We start from the raw sequence: 21,419 nt of genomic DNA, 5'->3' as shown, positions 1-21,419 counted from the left end.
GGATTTAAAAAAAAATCCATCTCATAAAACTCAATCTTCATTCCTGATTAAGAAGAAAAAAAAAACTTAGCAAGATTTGACTAAAAGGAAACTTTATTAACTTGATAAGGCTTACCTACCATAAACCTACAGCCTAAATGTCATAAAATCCCCATTTGTGTCAGTTATCAATTTATTGCCTCTCAATTCCAAATCATCCTTCACTGACCAGCTTTGTAAGACTGGATGATTGCAGCGAACACTTCTTTCTGCAAACGGGCACAATATTCAGCTTTGTCAGTAGAGGGTGCTAGAGGGACATGACGGAGGAGCTTCTCTCCTTGGTTCCCATGTGCTTCCTCCTTTGTTTCTGGGCACAGCTGATGGTGTCATGGACGTGGCATACTCAAGGGCACTTGTTCACCAACTTTTACTAACACAACAGACAGAGTCTTGCTTGCCAAACACAGTCTACAGTTCCCTGCTTGCCAGCTTTACCCCACTAGCTGTAAACCAGCTCTGACCCAGGCAACAAAGCAAATATTTATTCCTCCCTTGGATACTGTCCTCCAGCCCTAGAGTTCTCTTGTATCCTTCCTTTTTAGCCAATCCCTTATTAGCAGTTAATGATTCTTTTCTTAATATGTTCCCTGCTCAAATTACCAATGTGGTTTCTGTCCCCTAACTGAATGATAATGATACAGAATTATTATCAAAACTAGTTTGTCTCCCACCTTCTAATTCATGTGTCTCACTCAGTCATCTAAAATCCTTGCTTCTATTCATCAGATAGAATCGGCATAATGCAGTAAGCTACTAGGGGTCTCGTGGAAAGTCAAAGCAGGCAATGATCTCTGCGACCGTAATGTGGCAGAGAGAGCAGACACAGCCCTGATGCAACTGTGAGTGTGTACTGCTGGCCCAGCCAGGTAAAAGTAAACTGTTTCTGCAGTTTTTTCGAAATGAGTTTGGAGACAGGGAGTTTAGTCAAGTTAATAGCTGCTGTTCAAGATTTTCTCCAGTAAAGATATGACATCTGGAACAGTATCTGCAGTTGGAGTCACCATTCGATTATATTTACATTAGTCCACAGTCACTCTCCAAGATCATTCAATGGCACAGGCCAAACAGCTGACTTGAATGGGAATGTGATCAATGTCACTACCTCCACTTCGAAGTCTTTGATGTTGGCATTAATTTCAGCAGTTACACTGAGACTACAGTACTGCTTATGTTCACTATCTTGGTAGGGATGGCTTCTCTTAGGCCCTTCCTATCATAATGGCCCTCACTCCATGAATCAGGAGCCAAGGTGAAAATTCTGTTACCAAGTATGTCTTACTCCAACCATATGTTCAGTAACTGGGGAAAATAACCATAGGGTAGATCCATAGAAAAGTGAGCCCAGAGTAATCGGACTTAAGTCTCCATCTATGACCTGACCATCATAATCACCCATTTTGAGAAGGGTCCACAGTGTTGTCTTGAATCCCCAGGAATTAGCATCAATTCAGAGCCAATGTTCAGTAACCTCAAAAGGTCTGGGTATTTTCTTTTTTCCAGTGCATAGTCACTCTAACAAGTAGGTCCCTTGGGTAAGGCTTAGAGGAAGATTCAATTGCATTACTTGTACAAGTGAACAGTTGCTAGTGAGTTCACCTTCAGGGGGACCTGCTGCCCTCAATCAAGGGGCTCTGGGTCTGTGAATTTACTTGGTTTGGAACCTGGGTGAGAGGCCACGACTCTTCATTGTGGTGATTCAAATCAAGTTTTTGGCTACTAGATTTGGACTTTTTCTCTGCTGTATAGCTCAAGTACTGCTTTATCCCAGTACCTCCCTGTAGTTAAGTGCAGCCACATGTCCTCTGGCACTCCATGATCCTACCAACTCCACTGAAATCAGGACTGGCATCACCTGTGGTCTTACCTGGCCTACATAAGAAAGCAAGCACAGGGCTTTTCAAGGATGCAGGTATTCCCCTAACTAAGAAGCTGAAGTTGAACAGTTCTATGAAGACCTACAAGACCTTTTAGAACTAACACCCAAAAAAGATGTCCTTTTCATTATAGAGGACTGGAATGCAAAAGTAGGAAGTCAAGAAACACCTGGAGTAACAGGCAAATTTGGCCTTGGAGTACAGAATGAAGCAGGGCAAAGGCTAATAGAGTTTTGCCAAGAGAACTCACTGGTCATAGCAAACACCCTCTTCCAACAACACAAGAGAAGACTACATACGGACATCACCAGATGGTCAACACCGAAATCAGAATGATTATATTCTTTGCAGCCAAACATGGAGAAGCTCTATACAGTCAGCAAAAACAAGACAGGGAGCTGACTGTGGCTCAGATCATGAACTTCTTATTGTCAAATTCAGACTTAAATTGAATAAAGTAGGGAAAACCACTAGACCATTCAGGTATGACCTAAATCAAACCCCTTACGATTATACAGTGGAAGTGAGAAATAGATTTAAGGGCCTAGATCTGATAGATAGAGTGCCTGATGAACTATGGAATGAGGTTCGTGACATTGTACAGGAGACAGGGATCAAGACCATCCCCAAGAAAAAGAAATGCAAAAAGGCAAAATGGCTGTCTAAGGAGGCCTTACAAATACCTTGAAAACAAGAGAAGCAGAAAGCAAAGGAGAAAAGGAAAAATATACCCATTTGAATGCAGAGTTCTAAAGAATAGCAAGGCGAGATAAGAAAGCCTTCCTCAGTGATCAGTGCAAAGAAAGAGGAAAACAACAGAATGGGAAAGACTAGAGATCTCTTCAAGAAAATCAGAGATACCAAGGGAACATTTCATGCAAAGATGGGCTCAATAAAGGACAGAAATGGTATGGACCTAACAGAAGCAGAAGATATTAAGAAGGGTGGCAAGAATACACAGAAGAACTGTACAAAAAGATCTTCACAACCCAGATAATTACGATGGTGTGATCACTCACCTAGAACCAGGCATCCTGGAATGCAAAGTCAAGTCAAAGCCTTAGGAAGCATCACTATGAACAAAGCTAGCGGAGGTGATGGAATTCCAGTTGAGCTATTTCAAATCCTGAAAGATGATGCCGTGAAAGTGCTGCACTCAATATGCCAGCAAATTTGAAAGACTCAGCAGTGGCCACAGGACTGGAAAAGGTCAGTTTTCATTCCAATTCCAAAGAAAGGCAATGCCAAAGAATGCTCAAACTACCACACAATTACATTCATCTCACACGCTAATAAAGTAATGCTCAAAACTCTCCAAGTCAGGCTTCAGCAATACGTGAACCATCAACTTCCAGATGTTCAATCTGGTTTTAGAAAAGGCAGAGGAACCAGAGATCAAATGGCCAACATCCGCTGGATCATTGAAAAAGCAAGAGAGTTCCAGAAAAATATCTATTTCTGCTTTATTGACTATGCCAAAGCTTTTGACTGTGCGGATCACAACAAACTGGAAAGTTCTGAGAGATGGGAATACCAGACCACCTGATCTGCCTCTTGAGAAACCTGTATGCAGGTCAGGAAGCAACAGTTAGAACTGGACATGGAACAACAGACTGGTTCCAAATAGGAAAAGGAGTACATCAAGGCTGTATATTGTCACCCTGCTTATTTAACTTATATGCAGAGTACATCATGAGAAACATTGGGCTGGATGAAGCACAAGCTGGAATCAAGATTGCCAGAAGAAATATCAATAACCTCAGATACGCAGATGACACCACCCTTTTGGCATAAAGAGAAGAAGAACTAAAAAGCCTCTTGATGAAAGTGAAAGAGGAGAGTAAAAAGTTAGCTTAAAGCTCAACATTTAGAAAACTAAGATCATGACATCCAGTCCCATCACTTCATGGAAAATAGATGGGGAAACAGTGGCAGACTTTATTTTGGGGGGCTCCAAAATCATGGCAGATGGTGACTGCAGCCATGAAATTAAAAGACGCTTACTCCTTGGAAGAAATTTTATGACCAACCTAGACAGCATATTAGAAAGCAAAGACATTACTTTGTCAACAAAGGTCCATCTAGTCAAGGCTATGGTTTTTCCAATAGTCATGTATGGATGTGAGAGTTGGACTATAAAGAAAGCTGAGTGCAGAAGAATTGATGCTTTTAAAGTGTGGTGTGGAGAAGACTCTTGAGAGTCCCTTGGACTGCAAGGATATTCAACCAGTCCATCCTAAAGGAGATCAGTCCTAGGTGTTCATAGGAAGGACTGATGTGAAGCTGAAACTCCAGTACTTTGGCCACCTGATGCGAAGAGCTGACTTATTTGAACAGACCTTGATGCCGGGAAAGATTGAAGGCAGGAGGAGAAGGGGATGACAGAGGATGAGATGGTTGGATGTCATCACTGACTCAATGGAAATGAGTTTGGGTAAACTCCAGGATTGGTGATGGATAGGGAGGCCTGGCATGCTGCAGTTCATGGGTCACAGAGAGTCAGACACGACTGAGTGACTGAACTGAACTGAACTGGATGCATTAGTAAAGAACTGTCTTCTAGGAAGGAGTGTCTCACAGAAACTTGTTAGAGGTGGGTGTTTGAGTCGGTGTTAGACCACACATGATAAATTCACATTGTATTCCTATCTCCCTAAGTCTTTTGAATTCTCTCCTCCATTATAGCAAAGAAGCACTGACATCTCCACTTCATTAAATGAGTCCAGGTTTTAGCTAACCAATCAAGCAAACTGTTAAGAGTCACCTCCAGCTGCACAAGCTAACACATTAAATCCAGACTCTCTAGTAAACAGGTCCACATCAATGAACTTGACCTAATCCAGTGTTCTATTCTACCTTCCTTGGCCCAACAACCTTAGAATCCATTCTCATACCTGTCTCCAGGGCTTATGCCAATATATATCAGTAAAGTCTTGTAATTCTTTTAGAATGTAAGTTATGTCCTTCTAAGTTATAGTCATCCGAGTTATATACAAGCCTGGAACCCTCTGAGATTTGACTCTAGTGATGGAACCACGGACAAAAGGGGTGATTGCACTAGGTCTTGAGAGCTAGCATCCCTTTTCAAAGCATCTGCCTCAGATGCAGTTATTATCACAGGGCTTTCAGGGAAAATAAGACTAATCTCCTCAGACATAGGAGGGCAGGCGACTTCCACCAGCAAGACAGGCTTACGGAGACGTGGGGTTTCAAGAATGTAAATTACATACCAGGAATTCCCATTCCAAGTTGGAGGGTCCTACTTTCTCCCAAGGAACCCTAACTTTCACATGAGAAACTCGTCATGACCATGAATGAATTCATGTGTAATACTGACTGAAACACCATTAAAACCAACAGTAGAGAAACAGTGCCACAGCATTACTTTAGTAATACTACTAAACATTACACTTGCCATTCTATGTATACAATAAGCCACAAAATGGAAACAGATGTATAAATAATGAGAGGGGAAATAGGAAACTGCTATTATTTACCGTCAATAGGAGAAGCGGGTGACAGAGGATGAGATGGTTGGATGGCATCATTGACTCAAAGGATATGAGTTTGAGCAAACTCAGGGAGATGGTGAAGGGCAGGAAAGAAACTCTGGCGTGCTGCAGTCCAGGGGGTTGCAGAGTCAGGTACGACTTAGCAACTGGACAACAGCAAGATTTTCTACCTAGAAAATCCAAATGAACCAACTCGAAAACCATTAAAAACTAATATGAGGGGATATAAGGAATCTACAAAAATGAATAGCCTTTCCATATAGCCTGCACTTAAAGGCATGTCCACTGAGAGAAAGATGGTTACCTAAACCTTGGTATATCCCCTCTTTGGCATATTATACACCAAGTATACTGCTTTAGAAAAAATTAAAGACAATGAAAATTTTTTAAAAAACTGGGTCTGTAAAAAATATATACTATGATATATATATACTATATATATATAAAATATATACATATCCAATTTATGTCAAAACAAATATAAATAAATAAATACTAAAAACAAGTAAGCATTTAGGTATATACACAAGAACATACATGAAAAGAAAAAGATATGGAAGAAATACTTGAAAATGGGAGTAATTAAGAGAGCTTTCACTTTAAAAAATCTATATATTTCTGTACTGTTTCAAATTTTTCATTAAAAAGTATCTATGTATTGCTTATGTTATTGGGCTGAAGATCTGGGTAACATTAACTTTATCCATCCAACATCCATTTATCCACCAACTCATCTGACTGTTATCAAATACTTGCTCTATATCTCACATTTGAGGTAGGTAACATGACTCATAATCCTGAAATTGCAGGGGTGCAGGTTCTAATAGCCTAGTGATGTTTTTCAGTAAAGCCCTGTGAGACAGCATCTAGAAATCATCTTCTTTAACCACAAATTTGGAATTATTTACTAAAACTTCATCAGCTTTCTCAAAGGTAGGCTATATCATGAGTAAGTTGGAAATTTTTTTCCTTATTCAGCCAACAGAGATATTTTGAAAGGTTCTTTCCATCCAGCTTGTTTTGTTACTAGTATTGGAAATACTAATTCAAACCATTTCAGTCACATAATTTATATAATTATATGAATAATTTCATAATTCACACAATAAGAAATAAAGTGAGTAAATAAATATGTGGAAAAAATGGTCAATTCCATTAGTAAGCAAAAAAAAAAAAAAAGGCAAAATAAAACAACTCATTAAACTAGCAGACTTAAAAAAAATATCTAAAGCAGTTAGTTCCATTGAGGATACCTTCAAATTAGTACCTGTATCCCTTGCTGATGTCAGTGTAAAACAGAGACTACTAGCAATATTTATCAAAAGTCACAAAATACCAGTCTCTCAAATAATAATCTCATGCTTGAGATTTACTTTTAGCAAATAATTGCGGTGAAGAAAACAGTCATTTGGGCCAACCTTTCATTACTGCATTATTTACAGTAACGGAACTTTGGAAATAACCTAAATATCCAGAACAAAGAGTAACAAATTATAGAATAACTACTCTGTGGAACATTATAAAACCATTTAAAATTATTTTACAAGGAGACTATGATAAAATGAAAAAAATGGGTGAAAAAACAACTGGCAATTTTTAAAAAATCTTCACACAACTAAGAATGTTACTTTTATAATTTTAAAAAAATCAGGAAATTTAAAATTATGACTATGAGGCAATATAAGAACAAGAAAATAGTGCCTTTTATAATACTAAATGACAAAATTTTACCTGTACCCAAATTACAGCTTTATAAAACATTTATCCAGATGGATAACTTATACAGAAAACATGGGCTATATAGCTCTTTTATTAGGCTGGTACGATTAGGGTCGATTTTTCTTTCCTTAAAAAAAATTGTTTTGCTGTCCTTGGCATTTTATAAGTGGGAAACAAACACTTCAGAGGATAAGAAAGGTTTGGGGACCCACCTGCTGCTCCTTTCTAAGGAACAGTTCGATCTCGGCATGAATCCGGTTCTCTTCTTCAGTTTTCAGCCGTAGCTTCTGTGAATAACAAACCAACATCAGAATTCTTCCCAACAGGGCTGCAAGTGAGTTCTCAAGATTAAGGGTGTAGCTGTAACAGCAGGACAAGTTTTCTCTACCAGCTGGGATCCTAAGAACTCCACGGTATTCCTCCAGAGCAGCAGTGCCATTTCCCTGAATTCAGTTCATGTTCACAACACATCTGAGTCATGTCGGGCACTGTGTTAGGCACAGGCAACAGCCCAGAGCAAGAGGGCCATAATCCTGTTGCCTGGAAAGTGCTGTCCATTTAAAGAGAGAAACAGTGCTTCAAGGGCACAAGGTTCTCAGGCCTACAAAAGGACATTCCAGAGTGCAAAAAAGTGTTTGCTGTCACAGTCTTAAGCCACACTTGGGAAATAAGCTTTCCGATAAGCAGGGACTCAAAGAACGGAGTCCCCCTACTGCATGCAGATGACATGCTTGACTAATGTTTGCTCCTTCTCGCCAGCATCTTGTTCTTTTAGCCATTTAGCCTCCTCCCCAAATGATTATTTTTAGAAAAAGTTTCCAGGAAGTATACAACATGTTACTATTTATCTGTAATGTGGAAATGAAAATTTGTAGTTCTTAGTACAATATGACAAGTTTGGTACTGAGTATATAAAGAGATTTTAAAAATTTAATTAAATTAAATGTCTCTAAGAGAGGGTATGATTTAAAGAAATCTGGAAATAAGTTTTGAGTTTTCTTAATGTAAATATATGTTATTTGAAGTAGATTATTTCTATGACTTAAGGGCAAAATTTCTTAAACACTGCTCTGAATGAACTGAATGAGTTCCATGCAGGGGGGAAAATAGCCTTTTTCCTCTAAAATGAGGGTCTACCCTTATTTTTTTCTACTGATACTTTTCACTGTGACTTTTCATTTCTATTAATATAAATTTAGGTGTGCATGGAGTTCAGCTTTCTAAATTTTGTATTTCTTAATGGCGGGATTTGTGGAAAATTCTTCAAAAGATGGGACTACTAGACCACCTGACCTGCCTCTTAAGAAACCTGTATGCAGGTCAGGAAGCAACAGTTAGAACTGGACATGGAACAACAGACTGGTTCCAAAGAGGAAAAGGAGTACATCAAGGCTGTATATTGTCACCCTGCTGATTTAACTTATAGGCAGAGTACGTCATGAGAAAGGCTGGGCTGGAAGAAGCACAAGCTGGAATCAAGATTGCCGGGAGAGATATCAATAACCTCAGATATGCAGATGACACCACCCTTATGGCAGAAAGTGAAGAGGAACTCAAAAGCCTCTTGATGAAAGTGAAAGTGGAGAGTGAAAAAGCTGGCTTAAAGCTCAACATTCAGAAAACGAAGATCATGGCATCCGGTCCCATCACTTCATGGGAAATAGATGGGGAAACAGTGGAAACAGTGTCAGACCTTATTTTTTTGGGCTCTAAAATCACTGCAGATAGTGACTGCAGCCATGAAATTAAAAGACGCTTACTCCTGGGAAGGAAAGTTATGACCAACCTGGATAGCATATTGAAAAGCAGAGACATTACTTTGCCAACAAAGGTCCGTCTAGTCAAGGCTATGGTTTTTCCAGTGGTCATGTATGGATGTGAGAGTTGGACTGTGAAGAAAGCTGAGTGCCGAAGAATTGATGTTTTTGAACTGTGGTGTTGGAGGACTCTTGAGAGTCCCTTGGACTGCAAGAAGATCCAAGCAGTCCATTCTGAAGGAGATCAGCCCTGGGATTTCTTTGGAAGGAATGATGCTAAAGCTGAAACTCCAGTACTTTGGCCACCTCATGCGAAGAGTTGACTCATTGGAAAAGACTCTGATGCTGGGAGGGATTGGGGGCAGGAGGAGAAGGGGACGACAGAGGATGAGATGGCTGGATGGCATCACTGACTCGATGGACGTGAGTCTCAGTGAACTCCGGGAGTTGGTGATGGACAGGGAGGCCTGGCGTGCTGTGATTCATGGGGTCGCAAAGAGTCAGACATGACTGAGTGACTGAACTGAAGTGAACTGAACTGAATGGCAGGATGAAAAATATTGGTTGGGTAAGAAAAGTAGCAGCAAAAACCTACAGTTACTGAGTATCTTGTTTTGCCCTCTCCCTGTAATTACCAGAAGAAATGGCAGGCGGCTTCATAAACTAAGGATAAAGTGACCAAGAGAAGAAAGTACAACCAATTTCAAAGTCCTTACAAAAAATTAGGAGATGTAAGCTATACCCCATCAGAATCTCTGCTTGTAAAAAAGCAAGTCTTCATCCTTTTTTTGTCTTTAACCTCAAATGTTAGGGTTGCTGGAGAGAGAGAACAAAGATCAGAGAAGTCTCCCTCTCGCACCTCCTTTGTCGGCTGAAATATCGGGAGTGACAGTTTGAAAGCCAGTCATTAGATTCATTCCTAATTAACAGTGATCACCTCAATCTCTTCCAGCAAGAGCTCTTCTGTTTTGCTACATTTTTTCTGGGTCTGGGAAATCTGCAGTTCTGTGTTTCTCTTCATATAGCGATTCTCCATATTGGTTTTTGCCTTCATCTCTTGCAACTGGTCCTTGAGGTGAGCAATATATTCATTCCGATTCTGTAGAGGTTAAGACCAGATTTCTAAATTAAAATGCATTCTACCTCCATTCAGCTCAGTCAGCAGCTTAAGCTTTTGTACTTACATATCAACAGGGAACTGGATCTGTTTTTCTGCTATCACACTAGGAGAAATTTACCCAATAATCATGGATAGTATAAATGAAAATGAAAAGCAGTTCTAAGACTGTGGGATTCTTCCCTAGGCACATTATTTGGGTATCCTGTATCCACACAGATTTCCCATTACTATTTCATTTTAGTGGAAAGAGCACTGGACTAAATGATCAAAAGACCTAACTTCCCACCCAAGCCCCGCCAATTGTGTGAATTAGGACACATCAGTTAAACTCTCCAAGTCTCACCTTCTTTACAATAGAAACATTAATATCCACCCTGCCTGAAATATCTTAGCAAGTAATTATAAGGATTAATTGACAATGTGTTTGAAAATTCTTCCCAGGTTACAAAGTGCTTGGCAACTTCTCTTCTTTTTTTAATTGCATTAACATTGGTTTATAAAATTACATCAGCTTCATGTGTGCAACATTATATTGATATTTCAACTTCTGTATACATTACAATGTGCTCAACACCGAAAATTTAGTTTCCATCTGTCACCATATAGTTGACACCCCTGCTTTACCCGTTTCTTACCCCCAACCCTTTCCCCTTCTGGGACCGACTACTCTGTTCTACATGTTTGTTTTGGTTTGGTTTGTTCATCTATTTTTGTTTGCTTGTTTTAGATTCCACATATGAGTGAAATTATACAGTATTTATCTTTCTTTGTCTGACTTATTTCACTTTGCATGATAATCTCAATGTCCATCCATATTGTCAAAAATAGCAAGATTCCATCTTTGTATGGCTAGGAAGTATCCATTGTCTATACACTGTTGTAAACATGTACCACACCTTCTTTATCCATTTATCTGTCAATGTGAATATAGGTTGTTTCCTTATTGTGGCTGTTCTGAACAATGCTGCAATGAACACAGGGCTACATACACCTTTCTGAATTAGTGTCTTCATGTTCTTTGGATAAATACCCAGAAGTAGAATAGCAGAATCATATGGTAGTTCTTAATTTTTTGAGGGATTTCCATACTGTTTTCCAATGCTGGAGCTGCCACTAAGATATATAGTACTAGAAAGATACTTTCAGAACAGGATTCCAAGAAGGAGTTATTTCCCCACTGAGCCTAGGAATTCTCATTTTCCTTAAATTTTTAGTGCTGGACAACTGAAAATATAGATAGATAGATACATAGATAGATATAGAAATATATCTTCCATAAGCTAGAAGAATTTGAAACTCTGATGATTATTAGAACACTATATTGACTCCGCCTCAGTCAGTCTCTTCCATCAGGAAGCTTTCATAAGCCTCTTATCCTTCTCCATCAGAGGGCAGAAAGACTGAAAACCACAATCACAGAAAACTAACCAATCTGATCACATGGACCACAGCCTTGTCTAACTCAATGACACTATGAGACATGCCATGAAGGGCCACCCGGATGGATGGGTCATGGTGGAGAGTTCTGACAAAATGCAGTCTACTGGAAAAGGGAATGGCAAACCACTTCAGTATTCTTGCCTTGAGAGCCCCATGAACAGTACGAAAATGCGAAAAGATAGGATAATGAATGATGAACTCCCCAGGTTGGTAGGTGCCCAATATGCTACTGGAGATCAGTGGAGAAATAACTCCAGAAAGAATGAAGGGATGGAGCCAAAGCAAAAACAATATCCAGTTGTGGCTGTGACTGGTGATGAAAGTAAAGTCCAGTGCTGCAAAGAGCAATATTGCATAGGAAACCAGGAATGCTAGGTCCATGAATCAAGGCAAATTGGAAGTGTTCAAACACAAGATGGCAAGAGTAAACATCGACATTTTAGGAATCAGCGAACTAAGACTGGAACGGGTGAACTTAACTCAGATGACCATTACATCTACTACTGTGGGCAACAATTCCTTAGAAGAAATGGAGTAGCCATCATATTAAAAAAAAAAAAAAGAGTCCGAAATGCAGTACTTGGATGCAATCTCAAAAACAACAGAACGATCTCTGTTCGTTTCCAAGGCAAACCATTCAATATCACATTAATCCAAGTTGATGCCTTGACCAGTAATGCTGAAGAAGCTGAAGTTCATCGGTCTTCTATGAAGATCAACAAGATCTTCTAGAACTAACACCCAAAAAAGATGTCTTTTTCATTATGAGGGACTGGAATGCAAAAGCAGGAAGTCAAGAAGTACCTGGAAGAACAGGCAAATTTGGCCTAGGAGTACAGAATGAAGTAGGGCAAAATCTAATAAAGTTTTGCCAAGAGAACGCACTGGTCATAGCAAACACCTTCTTCCAACAACACAAGAGAAGACTCTACACATGGACATCACCAGGTGGTCAACACCGAAATCAGATTGATTATATTCTTTTCAGCTAAAGATGGAGAAGCTCTATACAGTCAGCAAAAACAAGACCAGGAGCTGACTGTGGCTCAGACCATGAACTCCTTATTGCCAAATTCAGACTTAAATTGAAGAAAGTAGGGAAAAACCACTAGACCTAAATCAACTCCCTTATGATTACACAGTGGAAATGAGAAATAGATTCAAGGGATTAGATCTGAAAGACAGAGTACCTGAAGAACTATGGATGGAGGTTCGTGACATTGTGCACGAGACAGGGATTAAGACCATTCCCAAGAAAAAGAAATGCAAAAAGGCAAAACGTCTGTCTGAGGAGGCCTTACAAATAGCTGTGAAAAGAAGAGGTGAAAGGCACAAGAGAAAAGCAAAGATATACCCATTTGAATGCAGAGTTCTAAAGAATAGCAAGGCGAGATAAGAAAGCCTTCCTCAGTGATCAATACAAAGAAATAGAGGAAAATAATAGAATGGGAAAGACTAGAGATCTCTTCAAGAAAATTAGAGATACCAAGGGAACATTTCATGCAAGGATGGGCTCAATAAAGGACAGAAATGGTATGGACCTAACAGAAGCAGAAGAAGAGGTGGCAAGAATACATAGAAGAACTGTACAAAAAAGATCTTCACAACCCAGATAATCACGATGGTGTGATCACTCACCTAGAACCAGGCATCCTGGAATGTGAAGTCAAGTGGGCCTCACTACGAACAAAGCTAGTGGAGGTGATGGAATTCCAGTTGAGCTATTTAAATCCTGAAAGATGATGCTGTCAAAGTGCTGCACTCAATATGCCAGCAAATTTGGAAAACTCAGCAGTGGCCACAGGACTGGAAAAGTCAGTTTTCATTCTAATCCCAAAGAGAGGCAATGCCAAAGAATGTTCAAACTACTGCACAATTGCACTCATCTCACACGCTAGTAAAGTAATGCTCAAAATTCTACAAGCCAGGCTTTAACAGCAAGTGAACTGTCAACATCCAGATGTTCAAGCTGGATTAAGAAAAGGCAGAGGAACCAGAGATCAAATTGCCAACATCCATTGGATCATCAACAAAGCAAGCGAATTTCAGAAAAATATCTATTTCTGCTTTATTGATTATGCCAAAGCCTTTGACTGTGTGGATCACAACAAACTGGAAAATTCTGAAAGAGAGGGGAATACCAGACCACCTGACCTGCCTCCTGAGAAATCTGTACGTATGTCAGGAAGGAACAGTTAGAACTGGACATGGAACAACAGACTGGTTCCAAATAGGAAAAGGAGTACGTCAAGGCTGTATATTGTCACCCTGCTTATTTAACTTATATGCAGGGTACATCATGACAAACACTGGGCTGGATGAAGCACAAGCTGGAATCAAGATTTCCAGGAGAAATATCAATAACCTCAGATATGCAGATAATACCACCCTTAAGGCAGAAAGCGAAGAAGAACTAAAAAGCCTTGTGATGAAAGTGAAAGACGAGAGTGAAAAAACTGGCTTAAAACTCAACTTTCAGAAAAGTAAGATCATGGTATCTGGTCCCATCAGTTCATGGTAAATAGATGGGGAAACAATGGAAACAGTGACAGACTTTATTTTGGGGGGCTCCAAAATCACTGCAGATGGTGACTGTAGCTATGAAATTAAAAGATGATTGCTCCTTGGAAGAAAAGCTATGACCACCCTAGACAGCATATTAAAAAGTAGAGACATTACTTTGCCAAGAAAGGTCCATCTAGTCAAAGCTATGGTTTTTCCAGTAGTCATGTATGGCTGTGAGAGTTGGACTATAAAGAAAGCTGAGAGTGGAAGAATTGATGTTTTTGAACTGTGGTGTTGGAGAAGACTCTTGGGAGTCCCTTGGACAGCTAGGAGATCCAACCGATCCATCCTAAAGGAAATCAGTCCTGAATATTCATTGGAAGGACTGATGCTGAAGGTGACACTCCCAATACTTTGGCCACCTGATGCGAAGAACTGACTCATTTGAAAAAACCCTGAGGCTGGGAAAGATTGAATGCAGGAGAAGAAGGGGACAACAGAGGATGAGATGGTTTAATGGTTTCACTGACTCAATGGACATGAGTTTGAGTAAACTCTGGGAGTTGGTGATGGACAGGGAGGCCTGGTGAGCTGCAGTCCATGGTGTCGCAAAGAGTCTGACATGACTGAGCAACTGAACTGAACTATACTGACTCTCGGAGAAGGCAATGGCACCCCTCTCCAGTACTCTTGCTTGGAAAATCCCATGGACGGAGGAGCCTATTAGGCTGCAATCCATGGGGTTGCTAAGAGTCGGACATGACTGAGCAACTTCACTTTCACTTTTCACTTTCATGCATTGGAGAAGGAAATGGCAGCCCACTCCAGTGTTCTTGCCTGGAGAATCCCAGGGATAGGGGAGCCTGGTGGGCTGCCATCTATGAGGTCGCACAGAGTCGGACACGACTGAAGTGACTTAGCATAGCATAGCATACTGACTTTAAGAAGAAGCAAAGTGAAACTAAAGTCCTGATTCTGGCTAGAAAAATCTTGTAAGTTGAGAATTACAAAGACTTAACTGTCTTCAACGGTTTCATTAGAGGTTGTTGTTGTTATTCCGTTGCTAAGTCGTGTCCAACTCTTTCTGATCCCATGAACTATAGCACACCAGGCTTCTCTGCCCTTCACTATCTCCCGAGTTTGCTCAAACTCATGTCCATTGAGTCAGTGATGCCATCCAACCATCTCATCCTCTGTCGCCCCTTTCACCTCTTGCCCTGAATCTTTCTTAGCAACAGGGCTTTTTCCCAAGGAGTCGGCTCGTCACATCAGGTAGTCAAAGTATTAAAGCTTGGGCTTCAGCATCAGTCTGTCCAATGAATATTCAGGATTGACTCCTTTAGGATTGACTGGTTTGATCTCCTTGCTGTCCAAGGGACTCTCAAGAGTTCTCCAACACCACAGTTTAAAAGCATCAATTCTTCAGCGCTCAGCCTTCTTTATGGTCCAACTGTCACATCCATACATGACTACTGGAAAAACCATAGCTTTGACTATACAGACCTTTGTTGGCAAAGTAATGTCCCTGCTTTTTTTAATACATTGTCTAGGTTTGTCATAGATTTTCCTCCAAGGAGCAAGCATCTTTTAATTTCGTAGCTGCAGTCACTGTCCACATTAATTTTGGAGGCCAAGAAAATGAAATCTGATACTGTTTCCAATTTTTCCACATCTATTTGCCATGAGGTGATGGGACTGGATGTCATGATCTTTGTTTTTTGAATGTTGAGTTTTAAGCCAACTTTTTCACTCTCCTCTTTCACCTCTATCAAGAGACTCTTAAGTTCCTCTTCACTTCCAGTAGGAAGCTTCACAACTCAATTATTCCCTCACATTCCAGTGATCTCCACACATACTTTCACACACTCAAGCCTGCCACCTTAATTGCTGGCATCAGTTTCTGACCCATAGGTCTCCCGTATGCATGTACTTCCTGTTTTCCAACCTTGACTTGACCACTGGTTCTTCAGTAACTCTAGTGATTTTACTTGATTTCATCTTGCCAGTTGTTTTTTGTTCAAGGTTTGCCTTCAGTCTTCTAGTCCTGGTTTCACTCCTTTTCTGATGATCAAAATATCTGAGTGATATTCTACTTTAGTTTTACTGAGCCTGAATGTAACAGCTGAGACTGAAATCCAAGAAGGTAAGTTTCACAAGCAAGTGTTACTTGTTGGAAAAATTATATTATCAACAATATAATGTAAAGAAAAGAGAAAAAAGGGGGTTGTGATAGTAGTGTAGGGGACTTGATTGGCAGAGCCCAAAGCTGAGGTCTCTTTTGATACTATTTGGTTTGAGTCTTAAAAGGACATTAATATAAATATCTTTTTTTTTTAATACTCAAGGAATACAAGAAGAACTTATAATAATGGTAGAGTTTTTGAGGGGAAAAAAAAGTTAAGAAACTTCTGAAAAATTCTATTCATTACAGAGAAAGCCTAAGTGTACACCAGTTTTTATAAAGCTTTTGAGGCGACGGTGGTGCAAAAATGGTTTTCAAAGAGCGTAAGCTATAAACACAGGGTTAATAGGGATATTGAAGTAAAAATAAATAACAAAGGTACTTTAAAACTGATAATAGAAGATAAGAGAGGATGCTAAGCAAGTCAGAAGACCTAAAGATAATAAATATCTCAGAAGAAAGGCTAGTGACCTTCTTTAGACAATTCTTCCAAATATATTTTCCTAATATTCTTCTAACTTCTTTGTAGGAGATAAGGAAGATTCCTATATCTGAAGTATAAGCTTGTCCAAATAGCCAGGCAATGAAAAGCTGATATATCAGGCCATACTTAGTAACTTTCTTAATTCTAATAGTCATGGTACTAATTTGTAACTGCCCAAACACAGTTTTGTAAGTACTTGCTTAAAACTTGGGATGCATTTCCTTATACAGGTAAATTAGACATAAAGTAAGGCCCTAATGACCAGAAAAGCTCAATAAATCCACTCTGTAGTTGAAATATAATACAAATGACATTATTAACACTAACCATTAGGTATAAGGAGTATTTGTGTTGTGCTTAGTCACTAAGTTGTGTCCGACCCTGTGTGACCCCATGGACTGTAGCCCACCAGGCTCCTCTGTCCATGGGGATTCTCCAGGCAAGAATACTAGAGTGGGTTGCCATGCCCTCCTCCAGGGGATCTTCCCAACCCAGGGACTGAAACCAGGTCTCCCGCATTGCAGGCAGATTCTTTACCATCTGGGCCACCAGAGAAGCCTTGTAAGGAGTATGTGATGTGCTTAAGGTACTACCTAGGACCATAATCTCCCATCTGGAACCTTGGCATACAAGAGACTGCCTGAGACAAGGTCTCCTAGAAGGAAGGAGTGGGTGATATGGTTGGATTGGTTGGGAGGGGTAAGAACAGACTAAGATCTCCAGAGTGTTAGAGTCTCTCAAAGTTCGATTCTGGACATGTTTGTGCATTCCACCAAATATCTGCTATCCTTTTATTTTTAATATAAATATTAAAGGCAACTCAGGGAAAACAACAATTTCTTATACATAACTTCTTTTTTTGCTTGAAAAAGATGACTTCTACTTAGCTGTTATCAACCCAGTAACTTTTGGTGTTGTCCAGATAATTCTTACCTGTACTTCAGCTTGCCTTTCTTTTTTGACATTAAGCAACTGTTTTTGAAGAGATTTTATCTTCTTTCTTCCATTTTCCTCCCTAGAGAAAATAAGGATAATTTATATTTAGAGAAGTGCTTCTCAAAATTCAGTGTACACAGGTTCACCTGGAGGCTAAAGAACAGATTCCTGGGCTCTGTCCCAGATTCTAATTCATTCAGTGGAATTTGCAACTGTGCCAAGGTCCCAGGTGATGCTAATGGTACTGGTCCATGGAGCAAAATTTCAATAATATTTTTAAAAAGACTGTGATTTTGCTCTCACTTTGCTCTCTCACCATGCTGCGGTTTGCACGGTCTCTCAGCTCTGCGTTCTGGAGATGGTGCTAAAGTGGAGAGAAGTTTCTCAAATGCTGATTGCTGAAGCTTCCAATTCAAGTTTCTCGCCTCCTTCCAGTGTCAATAGATTGGCTTCAGTGCACAGGGGTGACAGGACCCAGAGACACCTTTCTTAACACCAGAAGGTGCTGGAGTGGGCTGAGGGGCTGGTCAGTCCAGAGGCTGCTGTCCATACCCCCACAAGGTTCTGGCTCAGAGCCTCGAAGCAGGGAAGAACCCCACGTTCCATGATGGCCTCAGGAGGGAGGATTTGTCAAGTGATCAAGCCCTGAGTCTTTAGAGTGGGAGCAGTGACTCCAAGACCCCAGTCTACCAGAGAACTAACCCTAGAGAGTATGAAATAGTGAGAACTCACAAAAAGGAAACCACTTGAATTAAAGACCCGGCGTCACCCAACCACCAGTAGCACCCTGTGCAGGATGCCTCATCTAAATGACAAACAAAACAAAAACAAACCCAATAATCAGCAGACAGGATTACCACCTCACTCAGCCTTGCCCATCAGAGGAAAAACAAACAAACAAACAAAACCTCAGCACAACTCTCACCCTACAAGAAGCTCACACAAACCACTGAACCAACCTTAGGAGGCAGAAACCAAAAGGAAGAAAGAATTCAACCTTCTTCAAGGAAAGAATTCAACTTTCCTAGAAGCCTGGGGAAAGGAGACCTCAAACACAATAACCTAGAAAAAAAAAAAATGAAAAGGCAGAGAAATACTGCACAAATGAAGAAACAAACTAGAAACACAGAAATCCAAATAAATGAAGAGGAAATAGGCAAAGTACCTGAAAAAGAATTCAGAATAATGATAGTAAAGATTATCAAAAACCTTGAAAACAAAATGGAGAAAATGCAAGAATCAATTAACAAAGACTGGAAAGAATTACAGAATAAATATACAGAGACAAACAACACAATTACTGAAATTTAAAATACTCTAAAATGAATCAATAGCAGAATATCTGAAGCAGAAGAATGAATCAGTGAGCTGGAAGATAAAATGGTGGAAATAACTTCTGAAGAGCAGAATAAAGTAAAAAGAATGAAAACAGCTGAGGACAGTCTCAGAGACCTCTGGGACTACATCAAATGCACCAACATTCAAATTATAGGGGTCCTAGAAGAAGAAAAGAAAAAGAAAAGGTATGAGAAAATTTTTGAAGACATTATAGTTGAAAATTTCCCCAACATTGAAAAGGAAATAGTCAATCAAGTCCAAGAGGCACAAAGAGTCCCATACAGATAAACCGAAGGAGAAACAAGCCAAGACACATACTAATCAAACTAACAAAGACTAAACACAAAGAACATTAAAAGCAGCAAGGGAGAAGCAAGACGTAACATACAAGGGAAACCCCATATGCTTAACAGCTGATCTTTCAGCAGAAACTCTGCAGGCCAGAAGGGAATTTTAGGATATATTTAAAGTACTGAAAGGGAAAAATCTACAACCAAGATTACTGTGCCTGGCAAAGATCTCATTCAAAATTGATGGAGAAATAAAAAGCTTTTCCAACAAGCAAAGTTAAGAGAATTCAGTACCATCAAACCAGCTTTACAACAAATGTTAAAGGGACTTATGTAATCAAGAAATACAACAGAAGAAAAAAGATCTACAAAATCAACCCCAAAAAATTATAAAATGGCAATAGGAACATATATATCAATAATTACCTTAAATGTAAATGGGTTAAACACTCCAACCAAAAGACACAGACTGGCTGAATGGATACAAAAACAAGACCCATATATATGCTATCTATAAGAAACCCACTTCAGACCTCAAGACACATATAGCCTGAAAGTGAGAGGATGGAAAAAGTGTATTTCATGCAAATGGGAAGCAAAAGAAAGCTGAAGTAGCAATCCTCATATCAGACAAAATAGACCTTAAAATAAAGAAGATTACAAGAGATAGGGAAGGACACTACATAATGATCAAGGGATCGATCCAAGAGAAAGACATAACAATTGTAACTATCTATGCACCCAACATAGGAGCACCTCAATACATAAGACAAACACTAACAGACATAAAAGGAGAAACTGACAGTAACACAATAATAAGTAGGAAATTTTAACACCCCACTCACACCAATGGACAGATCATCAAAACAAAATGAATGGGGAAACACAAGCCTTAAATGATACATTAGATGAGATGGATCTTATTGATATCTTCAGGACATTCCATCCAAATGCAGAAGAATACACCTTCTTCTCAAGTGCACATGGAACATTCTCCAGGGTAGACCACATCTTGGGTCACAAATCAAACCTCAGCAAATTTAAGAAAATTGAAATCATATCAAGCATCCTTTCCAACCACAATGCTATAAGACTAGATACCAATTACAAGAAAAAAAGTGTAAGACACACAAAAACATGGAGACTAAACAACAAACTTCTAAATAATCAACAGGTTACTGAAGAAATCAAAAAACTTCTAGAAACAAATGATAATTAAAACACGACAAATCAAAACCTATGGGATGCAGCAAAAGCAGTTCTAAGAGGGAAGTTTATAGCAATACAATCCTACCTCAAGAAACAAGAAAAACATTGAATAGACAACCTAACTGTACACTTAAAACAACTGGAAAAAGAAGAAAAAAACCTAAATTAGTAGAAAGAAATAAATCATAAACACCCGAGCAGAAATAAAAAGAAAGAAACAATAGTAAAGATTAGTAAAACTAAAAGCTGGTTCTTTCAGAAGATAAACAAAATTGACAAACCTTTAGCCAGACTCATCAAGAAAAAAAGGAAGAATCAAATCAACAAAATTAGAAATGAAAAAGGAGAGGTTACATCAGACAATGCAGAAATACAAAGGATTATAAGAGACTGGAATGAACAACTATATGGCAATAAAATGGGTAACCTGGAAGAAATGGACAGATTCTTAGAAAAGTTCAGTCTGCCAAGACTGAACCAGGAAGAAATGAAATTATGAACAACCCAATTACAAGCAATGAAATTGAAGCTGTGATCAAAAATCTCCCAAAAAACAAAAGCCCAGGACCAGATGCTTCACAGGCGAAATCTATCAAACTTAGAGAAGAGATAATGCCTATCCTTCTAAAAGTCTTTCAAAAAATTGCAGAGGAAGGAACACTTCCAAACTCATTCTATGAGGCCACCATCACTCTGATACCCAAACCAGACAAAGATAAACCAAAAAAAGAAAACTACAGGCCAATATCACTGATGAACATAAATGCAAAAATTCTCAACAAAATTTTAGCAAACAGAATTCAACAACACATCAAAAAGCTCATACACCATGATCAAGCTGGGTTTACTCCAGGGATGCAAGGATTCTTCAATATACTCAAATCAATCAATGTGATACACTATATTAACAAATTGAAAGATAAAAATTATATGACAATCTCAATAGATGCAGAAAAAGCCTTTGACAAAATTAAGCACCTATTTATGATTAAAAGTCTTCAAAAAATGGAC

The 21,419-nt window shown here is 39.3% G+C and overlaps 1 protein-coding gene across 6 annotated transcripts in view; it reads right to left on the bottom strand.

Annotated features, from left to right (window-relative positions):
* IQCG (IQ motif containing G) overlaps nt 1-21,419 on the bottom strand; it is a 53,802-nt gene that overhangs the window by 5,997 nt on the left and 26,386 nt on the right. For all 6 annotated transcript variants that reach the window (XM_027536673.1, XM_027536707.1, XM_027536681.1 and 3 more), the window contains 3 exons: nt 17,569-17,650; nt 9,842-10,003; nt 7,360-7,434 (listed from right to left, as the gene is read on the bottom strand). In XM_027536673.1, coding sequence (XP_027392474.1) covers nt 7,360-7,434; nt 9,842-10,003; nt 17,569-17,650 — 319 coding nt within the window. The remainder of the gene's footprint in view (nt 1-7,359; nt 7,435-9,841; nt 10,004-17,568; nt 17,651-21,419) is intronic.

This window comes from Bos indicus x Bos taurus, chromosome 1 (genome assembly GCF_003369695.1).
Source record: "Bos indicus x Bos taurus breed Angus x Brahman F1 hybrid chromosome 1, Bos_hybrid_MaternalHap_v2.0, whole genome shotgun sequence".
Lineage (NCBI taxonomy): Eukaryota > Metazoa > Chordata > Mammalia > Artiodactyla > Bovidae > Bos > Bos indicus x Bos taurus.
Note: the sequence above shows the minus strand (reverse complement) of the source record. Positions and strands in the feature narration are given on the sequence as shown.